General features: G+C 51.5%; 2 protein-coding genes across 2 annotated transcripts in view; both read left to right on the forward strand.

Annotated features, from left to right (window-relative positions):
- LOC131215074 (nephrin-like) overlaps nucleotides 1-11495 on the forward strand; it is a 47299-nt gene extending 35804 nt beyond the window's left edge. Inside the window, exons 5-22 of the mRNA XM_058209449.1 lie at nucleotides 3145-3318; nucleotides 3391-3681; nucleotides 3752-3919; nucleotides 4025-4156; nucleotides 4975-5111; nucleotides 5823-5976; nucleotides 6056-6358; nucleotides 6433-6579; nucleotides 6678-6812; nucleotides 7465-7545; nucleotides 7617-7817; nucleotides 7933-8523; nucleotides 8644-8838; nucleotides 9816-9886; nucleotides 10069-10183; nucleotides 10323-10498; nucleotides 10586-11273; nucleotides 11412-11495. Of these exons, the coding sequence (XP_058065432.1) occupies nucleotides 3145-3318; nucleotides 3391-3681; nucleotides 3752-3919; nucleotides 4025-4156; nucleotides 4975-5111; nucleotides 5823-5976; nucleotides 6056-6358; nucleotides 6433-6579; nucleotides 6678-6812; nucleotides 7465-7545; nucleotides 7617-7817; nucleotides 7933-8523; nucleotides 8644-8838; nucleotides 9816-9886; nucleotides 10069-10183; nucleotides 10323-10498; nucleotides 10586-11155 (3641 nt within the window). The 3' untranslated portion in view covers nucleotides 11156-11273; nucleotides 11412-11495. The remainder of the gene's footprint in view (nucleotides 1-3144; nucleotides 3319-3390; nucleotides 3682-3751; nucleotides 3920-4024; nucleotides 4157-4974; nucleotides 5112-5822; nucleotides 5977-6055; nucleotides 6359-6432; nucleotides 6580-6677; nucleotides 6813-7464; nucleotides 7546-7616; nucleotides 7818-7932; nucleotides 8524-8643; nucleotides 8839-9815; nucleotides 9887-10068; nucleotides 10184-10322; nucleotides 10499-10585; nucleotides 11274-11411) is intronic.
- Nucleotides 11496-13236: 1741 nt separating this feature from the next.
- Nucleotides 13237-21270, forward strand: part of LOC131215075 (nephrin-like) — a 170836-nt gene continuing 162802 nt past the window's right edge. The window contains exon 1 of the mRNA XM_058209450.1: nucleotides 13237-13258. Within this exon, the coding sequence (XP_058065433.1) occupies nucleotides 13237-13258 (22 nt within the window). The remainder of the gene's footprint in view (nucleotides 13259-21270) is intronic.

A 21270-nucleotide genomic window follows, 5' to 3' on the forward strand; every position in this document is an offset into this window, starting at 1 on the left:
AGATAAATGGATCGCCCGGCTTTTTAAGCTGCCTTAGATTATTTACTGACCCCACATCCGACCCAGGCCACAACCCTGGCTAACCATCGCATAGTAAGGAGGTCAATCGGTTTTTTGTTTGTTTGCTCCGCTGGCTCACGGTGGGTTCGGACTATGGAAATTTCGCCGATCCACATCCGAGGCGCTCTCGCCCGAGCTGAGGAGATGAGCGAAAAGATGGGCCCCACACAATCGGATACCGGGGCGAGGACCCCAGGTCCGATTTTCCACGTGAGTGATACGAATGCGATCCGAATCCGTGCGGTGAACAAATGCGGTCAGCATTCGCAATAAATAACGGTAATATATTCGAAGAAAGTCCGGCTCCAGGCCCGGGCCTGGACAGGAAGCTGGCCACGACTGGGCGCGCCGGACATTCCCCCCGGGGGGGTGGGGAGTAAGATGTTACCGACCCACCAGGCCAGTTGGATGAAGTTGGTAAATGTCACTAAATAAATTATACACTTTTTTCTACACCACCACACGGGCCGACGGGAAGGACGAATCTTCTGCCGTGGCGTGGCCGCCTGGTACACCTTGCGCTCCTGCGCTCCGACTGAAGGTGACAGCAAGGTGATATGTTTGTATTTGTTCACCTTCTCCTGAACGGGCTCCTGAAGAAGATGTCCGGTGCAGGTCCCCGGAGTCGGGGCTCCGGCCATTCGGACAAAGCGGCTCCAAATTGAAGCAAAATGGCGGCACGCGGTCACCATTGGATACGCGTCCGTGGTTGTGGTTCTCTTCAAAAGGGACATTTTTCAAGGAGTCCACATCTCAAACACACACATCCACACTCGTGTCCTCGTTCTTAATCTTTCTGGGCGGCGGTTTTCTTTTCGCCCCGTTGACCGGAACCGGTGCGGAACTGCGGGCGAAAACTTGTCGAAACGGGTAAGAAGCTTACCGTTTCCGGCAACACCTTTTGGAACACACACAGCCACACATCGCAGCTGGGGGTTTTTATGGCTCGGTGAACCCGTACCCCGGACCCGGGAGATACCGAAATGGGCAAACAAAATAAATTGAAGTCCCTCCCTGGGTACATTTTTCATCATTTTTTGACATTCGCAGCTTCTCGTTTCGGTTAGTTTTTCTGCCTGTGGATTGGTTGGATCGTCAACTTTCTTCGAAGACGGAGAACTCGGTGACCGTCGGAAAAACTCTTTTTCCCTAGAGAGAGCGGGAGAGCGGGAGCTCTCTAGGGCTCCCTGCTGCGAGTGGGGCCGGACCGGACATAAGCTTTTCGGAATCATTTAAGTGTTTGTCTGGGCGGGGCGGGCAATGTGTCACATATTCAATCCGCTTCGGCCAGCCGGCGTGGCCAGTTTGGGTTTCCAATTTGTTTAATCTATTCCGTCGAGCGACCACTCCGTCGTTTGATACTTTGGGGAATTTGTGGGAGTTTTGTGGGAAAAGTTTTTATTCCGTTTCAATTGGCGATGGGGAGGATCAAGCGGCTCTGAAAGCAGTTTTATGTTAACTTCAATTTGGAGTTGGATTGGAACCTGGAACCGGAGGATTCCGAAAGTTTCTACTCGACCACTCGTCGAAGCCTTGAAATGGCCAAGCAGTGTACAAATCGTGTGCGTTCGGGATGGAAATGGTATGAAGAATTGCCCGGGAATAGGCCAAGAAGTCCGACCAGATCAGTCCGAAGGTGGAAGACAAATTTGAGCACGTAAACCGCCGGGAAATGGATCGGGAACGGACCACAGAGAGGCCAACTAGTTTCCAACCTTCGACTCAGCGAGAAGAAAAGGGACGAAAGGCGAATGGCCGCTCCCGAGCGCCACCCGCCACGGTGATAGATGGGTCGCACTTGGAAGGGTTCAAACGATTTCAATTTCTTTCCCCCGACCGACCGGAAGTGGAACTTTCTGCCGTCGGTGCTCGGGGCCTAAATGGTCAAAAATGGTCACACATTTTCGAATGCTGCCACCCCGGCCCAGGACTGGCGGGTGGCGACGCCGACGGTCGTGTGTTTTTGATCCCATCTGAAGGATTTCATTTTCGCTGAGTGGTTGAAGGAAAGATTTTCCCAGCGACGTGTTCCGCCCTGCGTTTTTTTTTGTCGGCCAGGAGAAGGTCACACATACAAGCCGGAAAAGGATGTGGATGTGCTGTGGCGGGTGCGTGGCCGTTGGCGCGTGGAGTCAGATGCGTTGCGTGGGTTGAGGTTGATGACAAATTGCTTTCTTCGCCGACCGACCGTGGTGAAGTGGCCCAGAATCCTATTTTCATAAACAAATTTGTCTCGGATTTGGCCAACCCAAGTCCGATGGATGCACGGTGCGACAATCGAAACAAAGTTGTGGAGTTGGAGTTGAGGTTTTTTCGGCTCATTTTGTTCATTTTGGACGCGTTGTGTGGAGGCTGCTGTTGATGGGCTTTGTTTTGTTACAATCTGGTACCAAGTGGACCAAATTATGCAGTTTGGATGACTGTTTTAACATTTTATTTATATAACTAGCGTTACGTAGACAAATTGCTTTGAGTTTTGATGGCGAAAACTCAATGAAAAGAGGACCAAATGTGTCTTAAAATGAAATGGTTGAACTCTCGGCCAACCTCGTCCTGCGTTATAATGAATTGCTAGCCTTGACCCTGATTTTACACAAATTTGCCTAAACTCTTGCAGATGAACTGAGCAGCACTCAAAGAGTGTTGCTATCTAACTGAATGCGGTGTGGCTACACTTCATCATCCCGAGTCCAAAAGTATTATACTGTTGATGATTTATTTTACTGTTTTGGACCCAAAACTTCGACGCATTCAATATCTGGGACCACAATAGGACGCCCGGCTCTCCCATCCGAATCGGGTCCACCGCAACCTTCGGTGGACGGAAAACTTTTATTCTTCGACTTCAGCGATATTACATTATCTCGCTCCCGTAATGAACGAACAAAAGTATCAAAAGATGGGCTGGGCTCGGTTTTGTTTCGTCGAACAAAAGTTGTGGCAAGACGTCTCGGGGGCATGTCTGTGGGTCTGTCTGCCACTGGAGAAAGTTCCCGGAACACCACCAGTGTGCGCAAGGTGTACCCTTAATTTCATTATCCTCGAGTGGTGGCTCATGTGATACACGCCTTTCTTCCGCCGCAGACACGATCGAGAACAAGGTGACGGAAACGGAGGGCAAACGGTACACGGTGACGTCGCTGCTGCGCATCAAACCGGGCTCGGAGGACGACTACATGGAGTACACGTGCCAGGCGAAGCACAAAGCCTTGCAGCCGGATCGCCCGATGCAAACGAAGGTTCAACTGTCCGTGCTGTGTAAGTAGCCACTGCCCCGAGCGTCGGCATGACATCTGTCTAAGGCGCTGCTTTTGGCCCCCTCCCAAACAGATCCCCCGGGAGAGCCACAGATTGAAGGATTCACACCGGGCGAAGTGCTGCGTCGGGGCCAAAACGTGGAGCTCATCTGCCGGAGCCGCGGTGGCAATCCACCGGCCCAGCTGATCTGGTACAAGAACGACGTCCAGGTCCGGATGGCGTACCGCACCACGGACCGGCTGTCGGAGAACATCTACTCGTTCGTGGCGGAAGAAGCCGACAACAAGGCTCGGTTGCGCTGCGAGGCCAACAACGTCATGATTTCGGCTCCACTCAAAACGGAAATCACCCTGAGCGTACTGTGTAAGTAGAGTCGGGGTGCACGGGAGATAGCAGGCTTCCTAACTACCGAATCCTATCACTCCCTGTCCAGTTGCCCCCACACAAGTGACCATTTCCGGAGCTTCCGAGGCGCGCACCGGAGACGTGGTGGCGTTGCAGTGTCAAACGGCACCGTCGAATCCGCCGGCCGAGATTAAGTGGAGTGTCAGCGGGCACCACATGAAGAACACCACGTCCAGGACGATCGAGAACCATGACGGTAGGCAGCGCAATGATTGGTTTCAATGTGCACATTTCCACATCAAACAGTTGAATAATTGAATTAATTGTATTTGTTTTATTAATTTCTTGCTTGCTTGGCTAGGTGGATGGATAACCGTTTCCAACATCTCCGTGCCGGTGGAGGCGAACAAGCGTTCGCTGGTGGTGATCTGCCACGGACTGAACATGCAGCTGACGGAAAACGTGATCTCGACCCACACGGTCAATGTTTTATGTAAGTATTGATTAAATTTTCCATTGCGTTCACTTGTTCTCTCCCTTTTATTCCAATTGCGATTCGTTTCTTTAGTTTAGGTTTTTAATTGCTCTGTTATTTTAATTCTTTCGTCATCTTTTTATCTATTTTTCTTGTTAATTGGTATTTATTTCCTTCATTTCATTCATTCATGTTTGTTTTAGTCTTTCTTTCATGGTATCTTCAAAGTATTAGGTTTTGTTCGTTAATCTCTATATAAGAGATATCTTTCGTTGCATCTTTAGCAACTTGCTAATTACCTAAAGCACTCTCTCGGTGACATTACCATGTTTGTGCCTGTTTAATGAAATTTTACCGACATTAAACCGACCCTCTGACGAAATCATTATGCAGCCCGTTTGCGAAAGGATGGTGCTTGTTGTGCAAATTAATCTACTCGAGGCAGCGCATCAGCAAGGGCAAGGGAAGGCATGTGACCATCGTTGTCACATTATCCGGTGCCTCGATGTGCACCATCAGCGCAGCCTCAGGGTCTTGTGAGATTATGGTTTGCGTAGTAAATTCAATTATCTATGCCGAGCGTAACAACGGAGATGATACGGATGACAGGGATGCCGCGCCGGGATCCTGGAGTGAGCGTTGATCGCCTCTCATTATGCAACTCCGTTGTTCGCCGGGCCCCTTTGCAAAGCAACCCTCGCAATTGACAAGCAAATGAGGTGCAATTTGCATTCCTCCTCCATTTTTATAAGTTTTAATTTAATATTAATTCGGAGCCCTCAATTGTTGTTCTAATAAAATATTCCCATTTCGTTTCTGCCCTCTGTGTCTTGCAGTGCCACCCAGCCAGCCCACCATCACCGGGTATACCGAGGGCACCGTCATAGCGGCGGGATCGGTGCAACGTCTTCAGTGCAGTTCCGGCGGCGGTAACCCGCTGGCCACACTGACGTGGTTCAAGAACGACAAAAAGGTAAGGGACGGGTAACGGGCCCACCGAATCTTCCCTCGAAAAAGTCGGGGAGTGATGTTGTTGACCGTCGCCGACCGTGGTGACAAAAAGCGCACACCTTGCTGGGTCTTCGGAAACCCATCGCTCCAGGGACGACGGAAGCTCTGGCGGGATCCGAACGGGGGGATTTAATTAATTTCCGCAAACTTTACCCACGACGCCATCGCCATCGCCATCGTCTTTGGCAAATATTTGTCGGCAAACCGCCACACGGGGACGTCTCGGTCCTGGTGGCCGCTTATGGTGTTGGTGTGTTTGTGGTGCCACCGGGGTTCCCAGTCTTGCCCCGGAAAGGCTTCCGGTTTGGGTCCGGCCCATAACCATCCGTCAATTTGGGCTGGAGGTGCCGGCCTACGAAGCGTCCTTACTCTACACCGTGGGCCGTGGGTTCGTAAATCTTTTCTGGGACCCCATCGCGGGGAGATAGCCGACCGTCCGTCGATGTTGCGTGCTGAGAGCATAAAATTAGGTTTCGTGTCCAATCAGCACGAGGCACACCTCGTGGCGGTCTCGTCGTGTCGTGGCACCAAAGTATGAAAAAGGTTCCGTAGAGTAAAGTGGGACCTTCATAACTTAGCATAAATACTGTGCCGCAGTATTTCAAGTTCTCTGGCGATTTTATAGACTCTTCGGTTAACTAATGCCTTCGTCCTTCCGCCCCTTCGTCCGCAGCTCAATTCCGTCACGAAAGCAACAGACAAGTTGGTCTCGTCGGAACTGTCGATCCTGGTGAACGCGACCGACAACCAGGCCAAGTACCGGTGCGAGGCCCACAACTCGGCCACCGAGATCCCGCTGTCCACTGCCCGGACGCTCGCCGTCAACTGTAAGTCGATCGGGACGACGGGTTCTGTTTTCGTTAATGGTGTCTTCACGTTGTCCTCTTGGGTTTTCTCCTGGCGCAGTTCCACCGGAAACGGTTAAAATCAAAATCATACCCCCGGAGCTGAAGCCCGGCGTCGAGGCGACCCTAATCTGCGACTCGAGCTCCAGCAATCCACCGGCCACGATCTCGTGGTGGCGCGATGGGATCGCCGTCGATGGCACCAACAACGCCACGAAGACCGGTCTGTGGGGCGGGTTCGTGTCGTCGCTCGAGCTGAAGGTGAACATCAGCCAGGACATGGACGGGAACGTGTACACGTGCCAGAGCGCAAACGAGGCGCTCCAGCGGAACGTCCACGAGGCCATCAAGCTGCAAGTGCTCTGTAAGTGAACTCAGGTCTCAGGTCAGCCCCAGTTCCGTCACTCATCCGCCGACTTCCCGCTTTTTTTTGTCCAGATCCACCCAAATTTAAACCACCACCGTCATCGACCGTGGTCGGTGCCGAAGGAGAACCACTGACCGTCGCCATGGTGGCCACCGGTAACCCGATGTCGATCTCGTACACCTGGACCAAAGACGGACTGCCGATCCTCTCGACAGCAGGTAAGCATTGGTTAGGAGGCGCGGCGCCACCCTAATCAGCGATACTAATCCAAGCAAAACGTGACCCCCTCTGTGGCCTCTGTTCTTCCATCCCACAGGCGCCCAGCGGATAGTCTCGGAGGGACCGATCCTGAACATCACGCGCCTCAACCGGAACGACACCGGCATCTACACCTGCGAAGCTGTCAACTCCCAGGGGTCGGCGATGATTAATATCTCCGTCGTAGTCGAGTGTAAGTACATGAATCAAACTTCCACCGAGCGATCCCCGAAAGGCGCGTTGGGATGCTGGTTTTGTGAAAGGGAGTTTTCTGGTGGCCGCCACCCATTTGTCAGCCCCCGGAACTCCGGAACACCCGGACTAACGGACCGACTTTGCCGCAAACCCGAGGTTGTGGTCGGTCGGGGTGCACCCATTTCACGGGGATCAGCGAGGGGCGCCCTCGAGGCGGAACGTGTACGGGTTGGAAGACAAATGGGTTTCCTTTTCTCGCTGGGACCCCGGGTCCAATAATACCAGGTGCCCTGGACCCCTGGAGCAGGGTTCCGGTTCCGGTTCCGAAAACATTTATACGTCAACGGTGTGGATAAAAATTTATTACACTTTTATGGATTAGTGTCGGACGGTCGTCCGCCGGATTCGATGCCGTCGGCATTAATCTGGATAAAAGAATTGCCCGGCCTGGACTGGACGCTGTGGGGTGTAGTGCCTCCCTGAAGTCCCTTTTATTTTGTTGAGAAAACTTTTTTATTGGGACACGATAGTTGGCAGTTAATACAAATATCCTGACCATTGGGGGGGTTAGTTCCCTCGCTGGGCATTTGGGGTCCTGTTGGGTCACAACCACTCTGCCTACATCGTTCGTTCGTTCTCTCGCTCTCCAGACGGTGCATCGATCCAGTCCATCTCGGAGAACGTTACCGTGAGCCCGGGCGAAGAAGCGATGCTGTCGTGCACGGTCGAAGGTAAGTGTTCCCTGGTCGGGTTCCCGGTTTTTGACAGGTCCGCCTGACCGCTCCGTTTCGTCCGTGTAAAGGTAAACCGCTGACCGAGGAGCACATTCGCTGGGAGCGCATCGGGTACGATATGACCATCAAAACGTCGACGACGTTCGCGAACGGCACCAGCTACCTGCACGTGAAGAACGCGCTCCGGGAGGACGTCGGCAACTTCCGGTGTATCGCCGACAACCGCGTGGCGAACCCGACCAGCCGCGACGTGCTGCTAATCGTGAAGTGTAAGTGGCGAACCATGGGACGGGAATCGATTCCACCGTAATCAGGCCTCATCCTGCGATTAATCGGTCACCGCCGGGCACCACCACTAATATGCGATATGTCCTTTCCCTACAGTTGCACCGGAGATTGACAAATCGCCGGTGATGCTGCGGGCGGCCGCCGGGTTCGGAGAGCGCGCTCGGTTGCCGTGCCGGGCACAGTCAGCACCGCGGCCCAAGTTCTACTGGTCCCGGGCCGGCCAGGTGCTGAACGTGAACCAGACGGCCAAGTTCTACGTCGAGAACAAGCAGATCGACGCGCTGACGTACGAATCGATTCTGGTGGTCGAGCGGGTGGCGGCCAACGACTACGGTCTGTATGAGTGCATCGTCCGGAACGAGCTGGGCAACGTGAAGGAGAAGGTCCGGCTGGACGTGACGTCACCGCCCGACCCGCCCGTCAGCCTGAATGTGCTCAACGTGACCCACGACTCGGTGACCGTCGCCTGGACGCCCGGATTTGACGGTGGCATGAAGGCGAACTATCGCGTCCGGTACCGGGAGGTGAACAGCGAGCGGTACTGGTACGAGGACAGTCAGCCCAACTCGTACAAGCTGACGATCGGCGGCCTGCGGATGAACACGCTTTACGTGTTCTCGATTATGGCTTCGAACGGACTCGGCTCCAGCCGCTACCTTCCCGACGTGACACGGGCCCACACGAAAGGTAGGTACTTCCAAACCATCGCCCATCCCCCGACTAGAGTAAGACCCCAGTTTGTGTCGTCCTTGCATCCGGCGGGCTACTAATCCCCTAACTCCTCATACGCAACCGCGACGCCACTAGACACTCCACCGTCGCAACCGGCGTCGTCGCTGGGCAGCAAAACGGCCTCCTCGCAGTCGACCGGCGGCAGCATCGGAGCGTCCGGCATCGTGCTGTTGGTGGGGGTGGCCGCCGGCATCTGTCTCGTGCTGCTCAACATCATCCTGATCGGCTGCTGCATCCATCGGCGCACCGTGCACAAGCGCATCAAGCGGGGTAAATGACGTTGTCGATCGAAAGGAACGTTCGCTTTGAATCGTCAATCATTGGCGCGTCCTGGGCGTTGCCAGGACATAAATCGCCCTTCCAATCGGACTCCCCAGGACTCAGCTCGTCCTATCCGTCGATCCATCAATCATGCGGAGCCCGGCTCGATTCGACGTCATAATGGCAACTCGATCGATACTGTGTGGCCCCCCTTTCCGCTTCCTTCACCGGTGGCCACCTGTTACCGCGCCGGCCACCGCGTGAGTTAAACGGAGCCCGATTCAATTTTGTCAATCGATCTTCCTCCATTAATCTCGCTCTTGCGTTGGTCGTCTTCGTGGTTTGTGCGTTCCCCGTTTTTTGTGGTGTCGTTTCAACGTCTGCTCCGTTTTAGCATTCCGTTCACTAGTTTTAGTTTAGTTTTGGTTACTTTTGGTTTAAGTTTGACATTTTCACACTTTTCGTTATCACTTTCTGTTTCATTTTATTTATGTTTCTGACTTTTGTTTCTTTCTTTTCGTTTTCTTCTTTCGTTCGGCCACGGTAGCAGGTCCCGATGCGGATGCTCCCGAGATGGTACAGAAGGCGGAAATTCCAAGTTTCGTTATTTTTTGCATTGCACTGGCGGCACTCTGCCTGTTGGCGGTCAATGCCGGGCTCGTGACGTGGTTCATCATGCGGAAGCGAGCGAAAGGTAAGCACAGACCTCAGGCCTGAGGCCAGCTAACCCAGCACTAACTCCGAAAATGGAGCCCAGGTACCCAGTGTGGTACCGTCATCCTTTGTGATCCTTGTTGTGGGGTCCAGTTCAATCTCTCTGTTTCGGCACACTAACCGCTGCAAACTAAATTTTCCAAATTTTTAACTAACAAACCCGGCCGATTCGCGAACGTTCCTTCCGAGGTGTCCCGCGCCCCCCCCCACGGGTTGTGGGGGGCGTTGGGGGTGGGTTGTGCATAAACTAAACGTCGTTGCATTCGTTACAGGCGAAACGCTGTCGAGTGTCTCGGAAAAGAGTGACGCTTACTCGAGCGACGCTAATCGTCCCGACTACACGGTAGGTCCTGCCTCCTGCTAACCTTCGAACAGTCGCGGCGCGTGACCAGTGTCAGCTTCTAGTGCCCGTCATATTTATCATTTCTCTCCCTCTTGCTCTGTCTCTCTTTCGCTCTCTGTCACGTTCATGCTTCGATCATGCATCTTCTCCGACGATAACTTCATCACGACCTCGCCTAACAGGACGACACTACCAGCAAGTCCGCTTCGACATATCTCGTGGAGAACGGGGACATGCCGCCGCCTCGCTACCAGAAGGAAGGCACCCTTCCACCGTACCCTAACAATATCAATGGAGGTGGGTTGACCGTTCCTTGCTTCGTTTCGATTACCCGAATGTGTGACCCTTGAAATGGGGGGAACAGTTTCCGAGACGTCGATTTTGATCGATTCGATTCCGTGTTTTCCTTTCCAATCGGGGCCCATCCCCCCTGCAGCTTACGCCCGTACCTTGCCCCATCCGCGGCACAACCCGGTGAACTATCAGCAGCGTAGCCACGACGATCAGATGATCGAGCGCAGTAGCTACGTGACCGCTCCGTCCCCAGGACCACCGTTCGATGGGTCCTACTACAACATGAACAGCGATCGCTACCTGTCGTATCCTCCGATGGTAGGTACCGCCGGAAGCAGATCCTCCGGAGGCTCGCACGATCCCACTTTGACCGTTGGTTTCCCTACCCCTCGGCTCGGTCCACAGCAGGACTACTCGGCGATGGAGATGTCGACTCCGCCGCCACCGGTTATACCGGCGCTGCCCAAGAACACCGGGACACTGACGCGTATGACGCGACCGATGGTGCCACCACCGGATGTCACGTACCACGCGCAGTCCGTCGTCAGCGAGACCTCCTCGTCGCCGCAGCACATGGGCACGGCCAACACGGTGTTGTCGGGCACGGGTGCCATGATACCGCCGCAGCCAGCACCGAAGCCTCTGCAAGGTATCCTGAAGGACCCGAAGCGAAACAGCAGTGCCAGCAACGGTAGTCAGCACCAGCAGCTCCAGCATCCAGCGATCGGTGGTGGTGGGCAGTTGATCGCCGTGCAGAACCCATCGCCGGTACCGCTCGGATCGGTCCCGGGGATCCCGCTCGTCGGCAGCACCTTCCTGGGGCCGTCCAGCGTCAGCAACGCACCGTCCGGGACGCTCGGTACCAGCAGCCTTGGCAACAGTCTGCTGATCGGCAGCTACGACCCGAGTGCCACCAACCTGAGCTCCTTCAACGCGTCCTTCGGCTTCACCGACGCCGACGGTCACCTGGTGTAGAAGTTAGCCGCCGGGCCCGGCAGACTGGCTCAGTAGTAGCTCCCGACGTTGCCAAACCCGACGCCATCGGCACTGGAGACGGAACGGGCTTCGCTCGGCTCTCATGAATAAAAAGCAGGTAACGACAAAAACTGTCCTTCCAGAACACTGTTTTCCTTTATCCCGTTTTTCCCGCCCCAAGCATGTCCTTTGCGGAATAATGTAGTAATCTCTTCGGGTTTGTGTGTCCCTTTCGGTTGTTTGTTTTACTCCACAGCGTGTTGGAAATGCTGCGTTGACTGTGATAAAACTTTGCTAGCGTAATGTGTAATTAAATGGCGGTGGATGGCGGTGGACCGGGACGGAGGAGCACACCGGATGGCACGGGCCCGCATCCGGACGAGGGGGACGATCGCTAATCTCAACCACAAGACAGAGCTGTAAGTCGATCGAGCATTTAAGGGGGGGCATTTATTGAGATTTTTATTTTGCACAAAATGACTTAGTACCTTCCGTTGTGTTTCTCTCCCATTTCCGTTTAGAAATCAAATTTACGTTGTTCGGTTGTGAAAGACGAAATACACTGCTATTAACAATGCGTAAGGCAATTCTGTAAGTACTATTAAGCCAACTAACAATTAAACGAAAACAAAACAAGACAACCAATCAAGAATCTCAAAGGCAAAGCAACCGGACGGTGGCTGCGCTGCTATACATAACATCTATAAATATATCTATGCATATTCACAATTCAAAACAATTGATTAACAATGTTCATATTCATATAAACAAGGCGCGCGGGGGTCACAAGGGCCCCACGAAATTGAACAAACCGTGCAGCGCAGTGTTGCGACAAAAATTAATGCCATTTGCAGCCAGCAAAAGAAAAAAAGGACTACAAACAAACGAAAACAGCAAAAAAAAGAATCAAAATAACAATACATTGAACTCCTGCTCTCTTGCTTTCGTGCGGTATAGGTAAGTTTTAATGCCCAAACTGGAGGCAAAGCGAAACCCAAACTAAATCAAAAAACACAAAACGGTAACCAAGAAAAGAACACAATAACAAACGCGAGTAAACGAAACAATGAAACAAACAGACAAAAAGACATAGAACTGGCGAACTTTGTACAAAATAAACATAGATCGAATCGTAAGCAGCCGTGTGGGGGAGACGAAACAGCAAGAGTGTAAAAACTAGCATAGCAGCGAAGCGAGATGAGATGGAAGAGTAATAAAAGTATAGTAGCGTAAGGAAGTGAGAAAAATGTCTCTTGAAGAAAAAACTTGGAAAAAAGAACAACATCCAGTACTGATTAAAAAAACCCTTATGAAGCTAAGTCTAATTAAAAAAAAAAACATCAAACCCAGTACCCAGTAACTGAGCTAATAGTAAAATTGCTAACTTGTAAAGCGCAAAGCAACGCAAAAAATGCGAAACGCGGAACGAATCTCTGATACCGAATTCAATACTCAAACTCGTTACGGGCAACCGGAAACCCGGAAGCCGGTGGCATCATCGGCTCGCCGGCAGGGTCCGTTTCACGAGCTTACCTTTCATTATTTATTCCACGGTGTATGTATGTACGTATGATGATGATGATGATGATGGTGAGGATGACGATGATGTGTACAATAACTAGTTGTATATTTACGAGCTGCCAGGCTTTGTTCGTTTCGTTCGTTGATAGTGAATAATTTTAATTCGTCCTTTATCCCCACTTTTCAACATCAAAAAATAAGAGATAATGTCGTCAAAAAACACACACATGCATACTCCTCGAATAATGATCTGTAAAAGTGACAATTCTTAACCAAAGGTAAACGCCGAAAGCATGCGAAAGCGAGGCAGAAGCGAGAGCGCGACGTGGTTACACGACGTGGCCGGGCTCAGCACGACAAACTCTAATGTAAGGCATGTTTAGGAATGGTCTGTTCACGGTTACGATTCCGAAACGGTTTAGTGAAATAGTTTATTTTCTACTTCAGGTAGTAAGAGTAAGACATTTAAAATAAGTTAATAAACTTTGAGATTTTATAATTAAATCCGGTTTGTGTGTGTTGTTTTTCCTATTTAATGCACAAATTTTAAGGATATCACAATGCGTTGCCACCATCAGCCGGGTAAGTTTAAAGGGACTGGTAAGTGTCCGGGACTGGTGGCTAATGGTTACTTTAAAGTTTCTGGCTTTAAAATTACCCTTTTTCTGAACACGCGTCCTTCGTCAGAAGCTGCATTCGCTTGGGATCTTGCGGATGTACTTATTTTGCATAAATTACAACCTACAGGAAGGGGGGTCTGACCGCTGCTGGGCCGTTGCTGGGAGCCGTTGCAGCTGTGTTTGTTTTTATATTTCACCAAGCTTAAAGGCATTACGGCCGCTAATGATTCTTTAACGCAAAAACAGTGCATAATGACGAAGGGCACAGGACTTTACGCGAAGGACCCAACGCTTCCAGATGGGTTTTTAAAGCAAATGAATAACCTCCGGTCCGGGCCCGGCCGTGATGGTTGTGCATAATTTAGGCGAACTCGTAACCCTTAAACCGGGCGCCCGCGCGAGGGGGCTCGGGACCGACGCGACCCCGAAATGCAAAGCCCTCTCCGTAGCCAACGCTGCGCTGTCAAACGTCAGTCAATTAATCCGCCTTTCGGGGACGCCGGGTCGCGCCAGGACTCCCGGGTGCCCAGGACCGCGGATGGACGATGAACGATTGCAGATGGTGACGTGTTGCGGTACATAATTTGGTGCCGGACTTTGCGACCGACCGTCCGTTGCGAGGAACAACAAATTCATAAAATTATATAACATGAATATTAATCAGCGCTATACGGCACCATTGGAAAATGATAATACCTGCCGCACATTAATAATGATAATTCAATTTATTATTTATGACCGTTGATAGTCTGTTGGTTTTCCGCTTTTCCTTCGCCCCGACCGCCGCGCGCCGCGTGGTTTGGGTCCGGGTTCGGCTCGCGACACCTCCTGGCGGAAGACGAATGTAGTGAGCCGATGCCAATCGCTTTTGGATTGTTTCTTCCGCGCCTAGCGCTTCCGGTCACGCGAGGCACTGCAAAGTGGCATGCAATTCGGGCAGAGTGTAAATTCGCCCCACAGCACTAATCCATGTGTTGGACGTGGTACTGGACACATGAATGAGAGCGATTGAAAGACTAGAGCCTGATAAAAAGCCACTCATTCTCTGGAGTTATTATATCCTTGCCTAGTGTCCACAATATCCGACAGTCTCATTAAAAACAATGCCAGCGTAAAGTCTGCGAAAGTGTATCGAACTTTAAATTTCATTTCTTTCGCAACGATGCAAAACAATTTGTTGAACCAAATTCGAAGCTCACATTTTGTTCCTGACTTTAAATGAAGAAAGTTTGCAAAGGATGCGCCACTCCGGAGGCAAAGATGAGAAAGTTAAAAAGCCACTTTCACAGCACTTCACTCGAGAGGTGCGGCACAATGGACGCTTGGCTTCGATCACCTGCGCGCCCTGTCGGCGTTATACGATATGGCCATAGCCATGTTGATTGAGCTCATGTTTCGCAGCAACATGCAGCGCAGCATGAAAAATGTCCCGACGATGACGCGGCACAAAAAGCGCCCCAACTAGTACCCGTTTCTGAACCCACAAAAGATGGGACACGGTTTCCGGTAATCGTCCAGGGCCAGGGTTGCCAGGCATTCGAGCCAAGCCGGCGCAACAGCTTGAGGATGACATTTATCGTGCAGGGCGATATCGAGGGGAATCCGTTGGGCGTCGCCTAGCAACTCCGGTGGCCATCCTGCGGGTATCCGAAAGTCGCATCGTAACGGCACGCATAACGGTGATGATGCGGGACTTAACTGTTTGACAAGGTGATTAACTGGTCGGGCGTCATGGTTCCGGTGTGTGTCTGGTTCGGTTGTTCGTTTTACTTTGAGCAAATAAAGTCAAATGATACGTCAAATTCTACAATCAATCAATAATGGTACCAACCACTGAAACGAGTACAATCACATACTAATAATTGCATACATTTAGGGAGACCTGTTTTCGAATTGCCCCTAACTGTATGCAATGCGCAATCGGTTAGTTTTGGAGAATTGTCACAAATCCATCCTTTTTTAACCGTACGTTTATCAGCGTTGTGCAGTACAGCTGCGGCACGACTATGCACACGACTTTTCGAAAGATATGCAAATAAGTGCTTTCGTTGTATTAAATATGCATGCCCAAGTTCATCCCGTCGGTCGTATCATTTGGCAAGTGCCAACCAAATGAACCGAAACGAATGCTCTCGAATCGAATGGGACAATGAGTCGCAGATCCTTCCAGGGGTTCTGTTTGCTCTGCTGCTGACGTTTCCACATTTCGCTCGCCATCATCACCATCGTCGTTTGGATGGCGTCGGGCTCGGTAGACGCCCCGGGACGGCGACGTGGCCATCCTCATGGCCACCGATCAGGACTCTGTGTGTGAGACACACCGATCCTTTTATACCGATACCCGAAAGACTGTCCGGAGAGTGCGGCAGACGGCCAGTAAGTCTTCGCCGTCATGTACGCCGTACACCGGTTACGTGGCGCCGCGTGGCACTCGCTACGTGGCGACAACCAACCACTCCGGGCGAATGGAGCCCGGGCAGCGTATTTATTCCCTTCACGTGCGTCTAAATAAACCGACGAACGAGATGAAATCGTTAGGAGCCGTGTCAGTCCATCGTCGGTTCGTTGCTGGAGTCGTTAGGGGCAGCCAAGGATAGGGAAAAAAGGACTCCGGATCACCGGCTCCAATCGTCTCCCGGGGGAGTGGGCGTCTCCACTGTATGGTCCGATGGTTTGGTAAATGATAAAATAATGACACCTGAATCGTTGGGCCGGCTACCAAGGAAAACGAGAGAGAGCGAGAGAGAGAAACCGGGAGAGGAATCGAAGGAATCGAGTGTGAGATCGGTTTTCGGGTTCGGCGTGTGCAAAGTCAACACGTTCCGGCCAATCGATCGCCGGAAACCCAATGGACCTTTTTGGGCCAATCGGGGAGCGAACTAGTTTTTATTCTATGTGGTGAGCTGGACGCCAAATGGGTGGAAAATGGAGCTGAATATGTTATGGATCGAAAGCGGAACGGAAACGAAATGTCCGTGGGAAATTGAATTTCAGCCATGTCATCTCGGTTGATCGCTGACCAGTCCCCGGCTGATACTAGTTTTTTTTGCCAATAATTAGAACCCGCAACGGACCCGAGAGCGGAGAGACCCTCCGGTAAACTACCGGAAAATTTGCTATTTAAAAGCACCGAGCACAGATGTTGACGTTGGACGCGAACCAAAACGTATTTGTCAACCCAGCCCAGGCTAATGGGCCCGGGACGAAGCAAATTAAATTAAACTGATTAACGGTACAATATGCTTTGAATAAGATCCCACCCGTAGTTTTTCTTTTACTTCGGCCAGGCTGTAGGATCGTCCAACTGTAAATCATGTCCGGCTGAGCTTTATTTTCGCTATCTGCGAGCCTCGTGTCAACGCCAAACCTTACACAGTTCGTGCATATTAGGACGGCGAAATGCGAGATTCGTTTTGGTCCTGATGAGGCCAACGTCAACGCAGTGTCTCCGACACGGCCTGCCGGGACGATGCCAAGCGAGACAGACGAGATAAAGCGCAAAAGTAGCTCGGTTTGCTGGTGCATGTCCTAAATGTGCCACTGCCTTTGTTGAGTTCTTGGGGCCAAGATTTTCATCTCTGTCGTAAATAGAAACAACAAAAAGAAAACAATGGAATAAAAAATGCTCAACATGTTTTCAAACCTTTGTCACGAATATTTTTGTGTCACATTCACTTCTAACTCGTAAATCAACTAATTGCTTAGTACGACTTTTCCCATTCTAATAATGATAAATTAATAAACTTCAACAGCTGTTTCAGTATTTAGGCAGGAACGTTTTCCAATATTGCTTCGTTAACAAACTCAGCTTTGGCAAGTCCCAATGACGTTTGCCATAACTTTCTCCAAAACTTTGCTTTCAATTATCGACCTTTCGTCGAGACTCCCAGCTCAACCGAGGAAAGGTTGTTAACCTGACGCCTAGTAGCGCAATGGGCATTTCTTTCCTCTACGATGCATCCTTAAGGACCACTGTCAGGCAGGGCTACACACCTCACGGGCGTCGGGATGATGAAGAGTTCGTCGTCGGTGCAAACTCCACCGGCAGCCATTTATCACTCACCCACCACGTACCATCCGGGCCCCTCCCAGCCACAGCCTCCCGGTGGCCTGCCCGTAGAACCAATCGGGCTCAATAAATAAAACAAGGTGATTGCCCATCATATTCGTTTATTTTGTTGTTAGTGTTTCGATGTGAGCACGCCCGTGCGCGCCCCCACACGACCGGCCCAACATAGACATCCGTGTCGAGCCCGGTCGAGTCGATGGATGGCCATAAAATGAAGAAAAACATCTCCGGCGAAAGGAAAGGCCGGCGTAAGGCTAACTGCCTTGCTCACTGCCCAACTGGGATGCCTCCGGCCGACTCTGGTGGGCCGCTTTCGGTGCGTGGAAAACGGAAAATTCGGCTGGCTACGAAGCGATTGCGATGGACGGTATCATGACGGGTCGGTTTTATGATTTATAGCCCCATAACAATAGGCATCGGCCCAAACACCTTTGCAATCAATTTATCATTTTCTTTCGATTTCGCCGTTTGCCGCCGCTGTCGTCGTTTTTGTACAAATGTCCTTTTCTCTGGCCGACCGCGCACATGGGAACGTGCGTCCGTGACACGCCAAGGAGTCTTCGGGACTATGTGGACACTTACACTGTGACGATGGTGCTGTTGCCCGTTAAACTATCAACGCAACAATCCTCGGTGTAGCGACCAGAACGTTCGGGTAACTTTGGGATGGTTTCGAGATTAAAGACTGAGTTGTACTTTGAATTCTACTTATCGCTTCGGTAACTCGCCCATCAGTCCAGGAAAATGGTGCCTAGCAACCCACATTGGCCATTAGCAACTAAAGTACCGGCGCGAGAAATAATCTTCTCTCGCAGCGCAGCTACACTTTGCACACCCGGGCATATGGCAACAGGATCGCATTCGCAGGAATTACATTGTGCCGTCGCAAGTTGCCGTTAACAAATTAAATGGAAACTGTAATATATCGAAGCTTAGTGAAGTGCTTCGGCCGCTGTCGGGGTGCATTGTTGCGCAAGTTTCGTGAATGCCGTACGGCCCGGGCGCCACACCTGATGAACTTCCGTTCCCTGGTTTTCTCATGTCCTCCGCCTCAGTCCGTGGAATGCCAGGCTCGGCAGGTTTAAGGGTGTCTGAGTGGCCTATCAACTATCCGGGAACCGATGCTACCGAACGTCGCTTTTATTACTTTACATTCGCACGTTGTTTATAATCGCATTGGGCTCAGCTCACCTCTCATTCCCTCAGAGCGAGTGAGAGAGAGGGAGAGGCTTTTCACAGGAATTCTTCAGCCATTCCGGGTGTGTGCCGGGGAACCGTCTGCCATCTATCAGCAATACCAGCACCGGGACCACAACGACGGAGTGTTTCAGGACGAACAATTTGCATCTTGAAGACGGAGGTCCCTGAGCTGCATCCGATGCATCAGCGGATCATGCAGCATAAATATTCGCACACATACACTCGCTCGCGCTCAGTGAACAGCAAGCCAGCGAACCGTACCGGGCTCCCCGGTCTCGGGCGGAACTTTAGCGCGTTGTGGCGCACATACAGCAGCCAGTCAGACCCACAACACAGACACACCCTTCATGCCGTCTATAAATTTCCATCTCGAATAATGCTGGCGCCTAGTGTATTGTGGCAATATTTGCAAAACATTTCACCCCAAAACCCGGGTTCCGGGAAGCCTTTCTCGCGCCAGCCCCGAGCCAGCCTGCCAACTTTCTGAGCCGCTTTCGGGTCCTTTTCCGGCTGCAGAAGTGGGTTCTCGCTCTCTGTGGCATTGTCGGAACATGGTTCCGGGAAGTGAACCGAACACGGGCGCTTCACCGGCGCGCACGATGATGATGAAACGCTCTGTGAAAGGTTCTGGCCGCATCCCAGCAACCCGGCGCGCATGTGTGTATGTGTTCGCCTCAGAGTGCGTTTCTCTCTCTCTGTGTGTGAACACAACTGATTTGCCAGAACAACCTTCGCCCTCCTTCTCCGTGGCTCGGCCACGCCGGGACTTGGCAACGGGCCCATCCGGCCCACCGGGAGGTCGTGTTGAAACATAATGCCAACGACAAAAAAGTAGCTCGGGAACAAAAACGCAACGCGGGTACTTACGCAGAGAGAAAAACGCAACACAGCGAAAGGGAGAGAAAGAGAGATGAAGAACGAGAGAGCGAATGGAAAAAGGGTGAAAGAAAGAGAAAAAAAGGGGGACTAAAGTGAGAAAGTGCGAAGCAAAGAAACTATAAATCGGCCCGTACGCAAGTAGTACCAGTGAAAAGCAAAATGGCGCATAAAAAGGATGCTGTACGGGGCGAAAAGGGGAGCCTGAAAAAAAAAACGAGCTCGAAACGGGAAAACTGGAGTGGAAAACTGAAACTAAAAAGTGAGCGAAGGAAAAGAAAAATGGAGCAAGACTGCCTGCCGCCAGTGCGGCCAGCGTGGCCACGCTTTTCCAACGGACCACGGATGACGGGGCCAGAGAGAGTTATATTCGGTACTTTAAAATATTGTGGCGTACTTTCGGGCTTCCGGTTTGGACTCCTGGCGATGCAACATCGCCGTCACCCGTCCGGCCCCGGGGGCCAGTAAACTTTCGAGTATGATAATTCTTTCCCCCTGCCCGGCGGGCTTTATCGTTGCACACTTAGCACCAGCACCAGAGGTTTGCTAACTGACTCCGGCCACAGTGGACTGACAGTGGACGACTCTTGGCACAATGGCATAGCTTCATGGCCCCGTGGCCGGGCCGCGGCCGCCGCCGTGGATGCATGCATCTATTTAAGGCCGTTTCTTTTCATGGTAAATTAAGTTGAATGATTTTGCTCGTGAATTCAATTAAATCTTGGACCGAGTTCAATTAATTTCCTGCGCAGTGGCTGCGCCCGGTGGCTGCAGGGCTTCGGCCACGGCCAGGACTCCCCGGGCCTGGGAAGGCCAGGAAGAAATGTTTTATTGTTTATCCTTTGCGCAGAGGCTGGCAATTGTGCCTCCTTCTGGAAGACACTTTACGGTGTTACGGAGCGTGTCCTTTTTTTCGCCCGACGTTAAATTAATCACGGCTTGAGCCGAGTGAAGATGAAATATTGATTGTTTCTGTTGCCTTAAGCGGTGCTGTTACTGTTAATTGTGGAACAAATTACATTGTAGCTCCCCTTTCAGTGGGCAACACTTTTCTGTGGCCGGCCAGCATGTCCACCGGGCAATAAATCAACCGTTGGTTTAATTATTTTCACACAACGCATCGTAAATCGTGCGCCACTCAGCCGCATCGCGTTGTCGCTTTTTATAACATAATTCAACAGTCGGAGAGCCCGAAAATGAGCCTGGCCTGGGCGCTTTGTAGTGTGACAATTTTTATTACGGAATAAAAATTAACACATACCTTTCGCACTGGCGCTAGTCTACAAGCTCATTACAAGAACGATCGACGAAATTGCAATTGTCCGTCCGGAAGCAATTATGAAATTTTCCAATTGCTTTTCACCAACCATCGGACGGAAAGCAAAAAACCAGGCAGGGACACGAGCGCCGAGACCAAAAACCCGCAAAACATACGGCCAGCAGCGATCGAACGGGGTGACCACCGGCGGCCGTTGTGCCGCTGCGCATAAACATACTGTTTGAGATTCGGCAACGGATTAATTCATGGTTTATTGTTTTGTGGTCCATTAATATTGACAAACGAAACAAAATGGTGTGATATATGGATGCCAATTATTAACTAGGGCTGCGTGACCGGTGTGTCCGGGCGTTCGCCGGTTTCGACCGGGCCGAGGTGCATTTATCTGGCGAACAGTTGGCGATGGAGTCCGCAGAGTTGTCCAAGCCGCCGGGTCCGGTTGGTCGGAATCCGTTTGATAACACGGACACGGGCATGTTGGGGTTTTGTGGGACGGCATAATGCACCAAATGCTGGCTGGCGGGTGGCGTCAACGCGGAATGCAAATGGA

Source organism: Anopheles bellator, chromosome 1 (assembly GCF_943735745.2).
Source record: "Anopheles bellator chromosome 1, idAnoBellAS_SP24_06.2, whole genome shotgun sequence".
In the NCBI taxonomy this organism is placed as follows: domain Eukaryota; kingdom Metazoa; phylum Arthropoda; class Insecta; order Diptera; family Culicidae; genus Anopheles; species Anopheles bellator.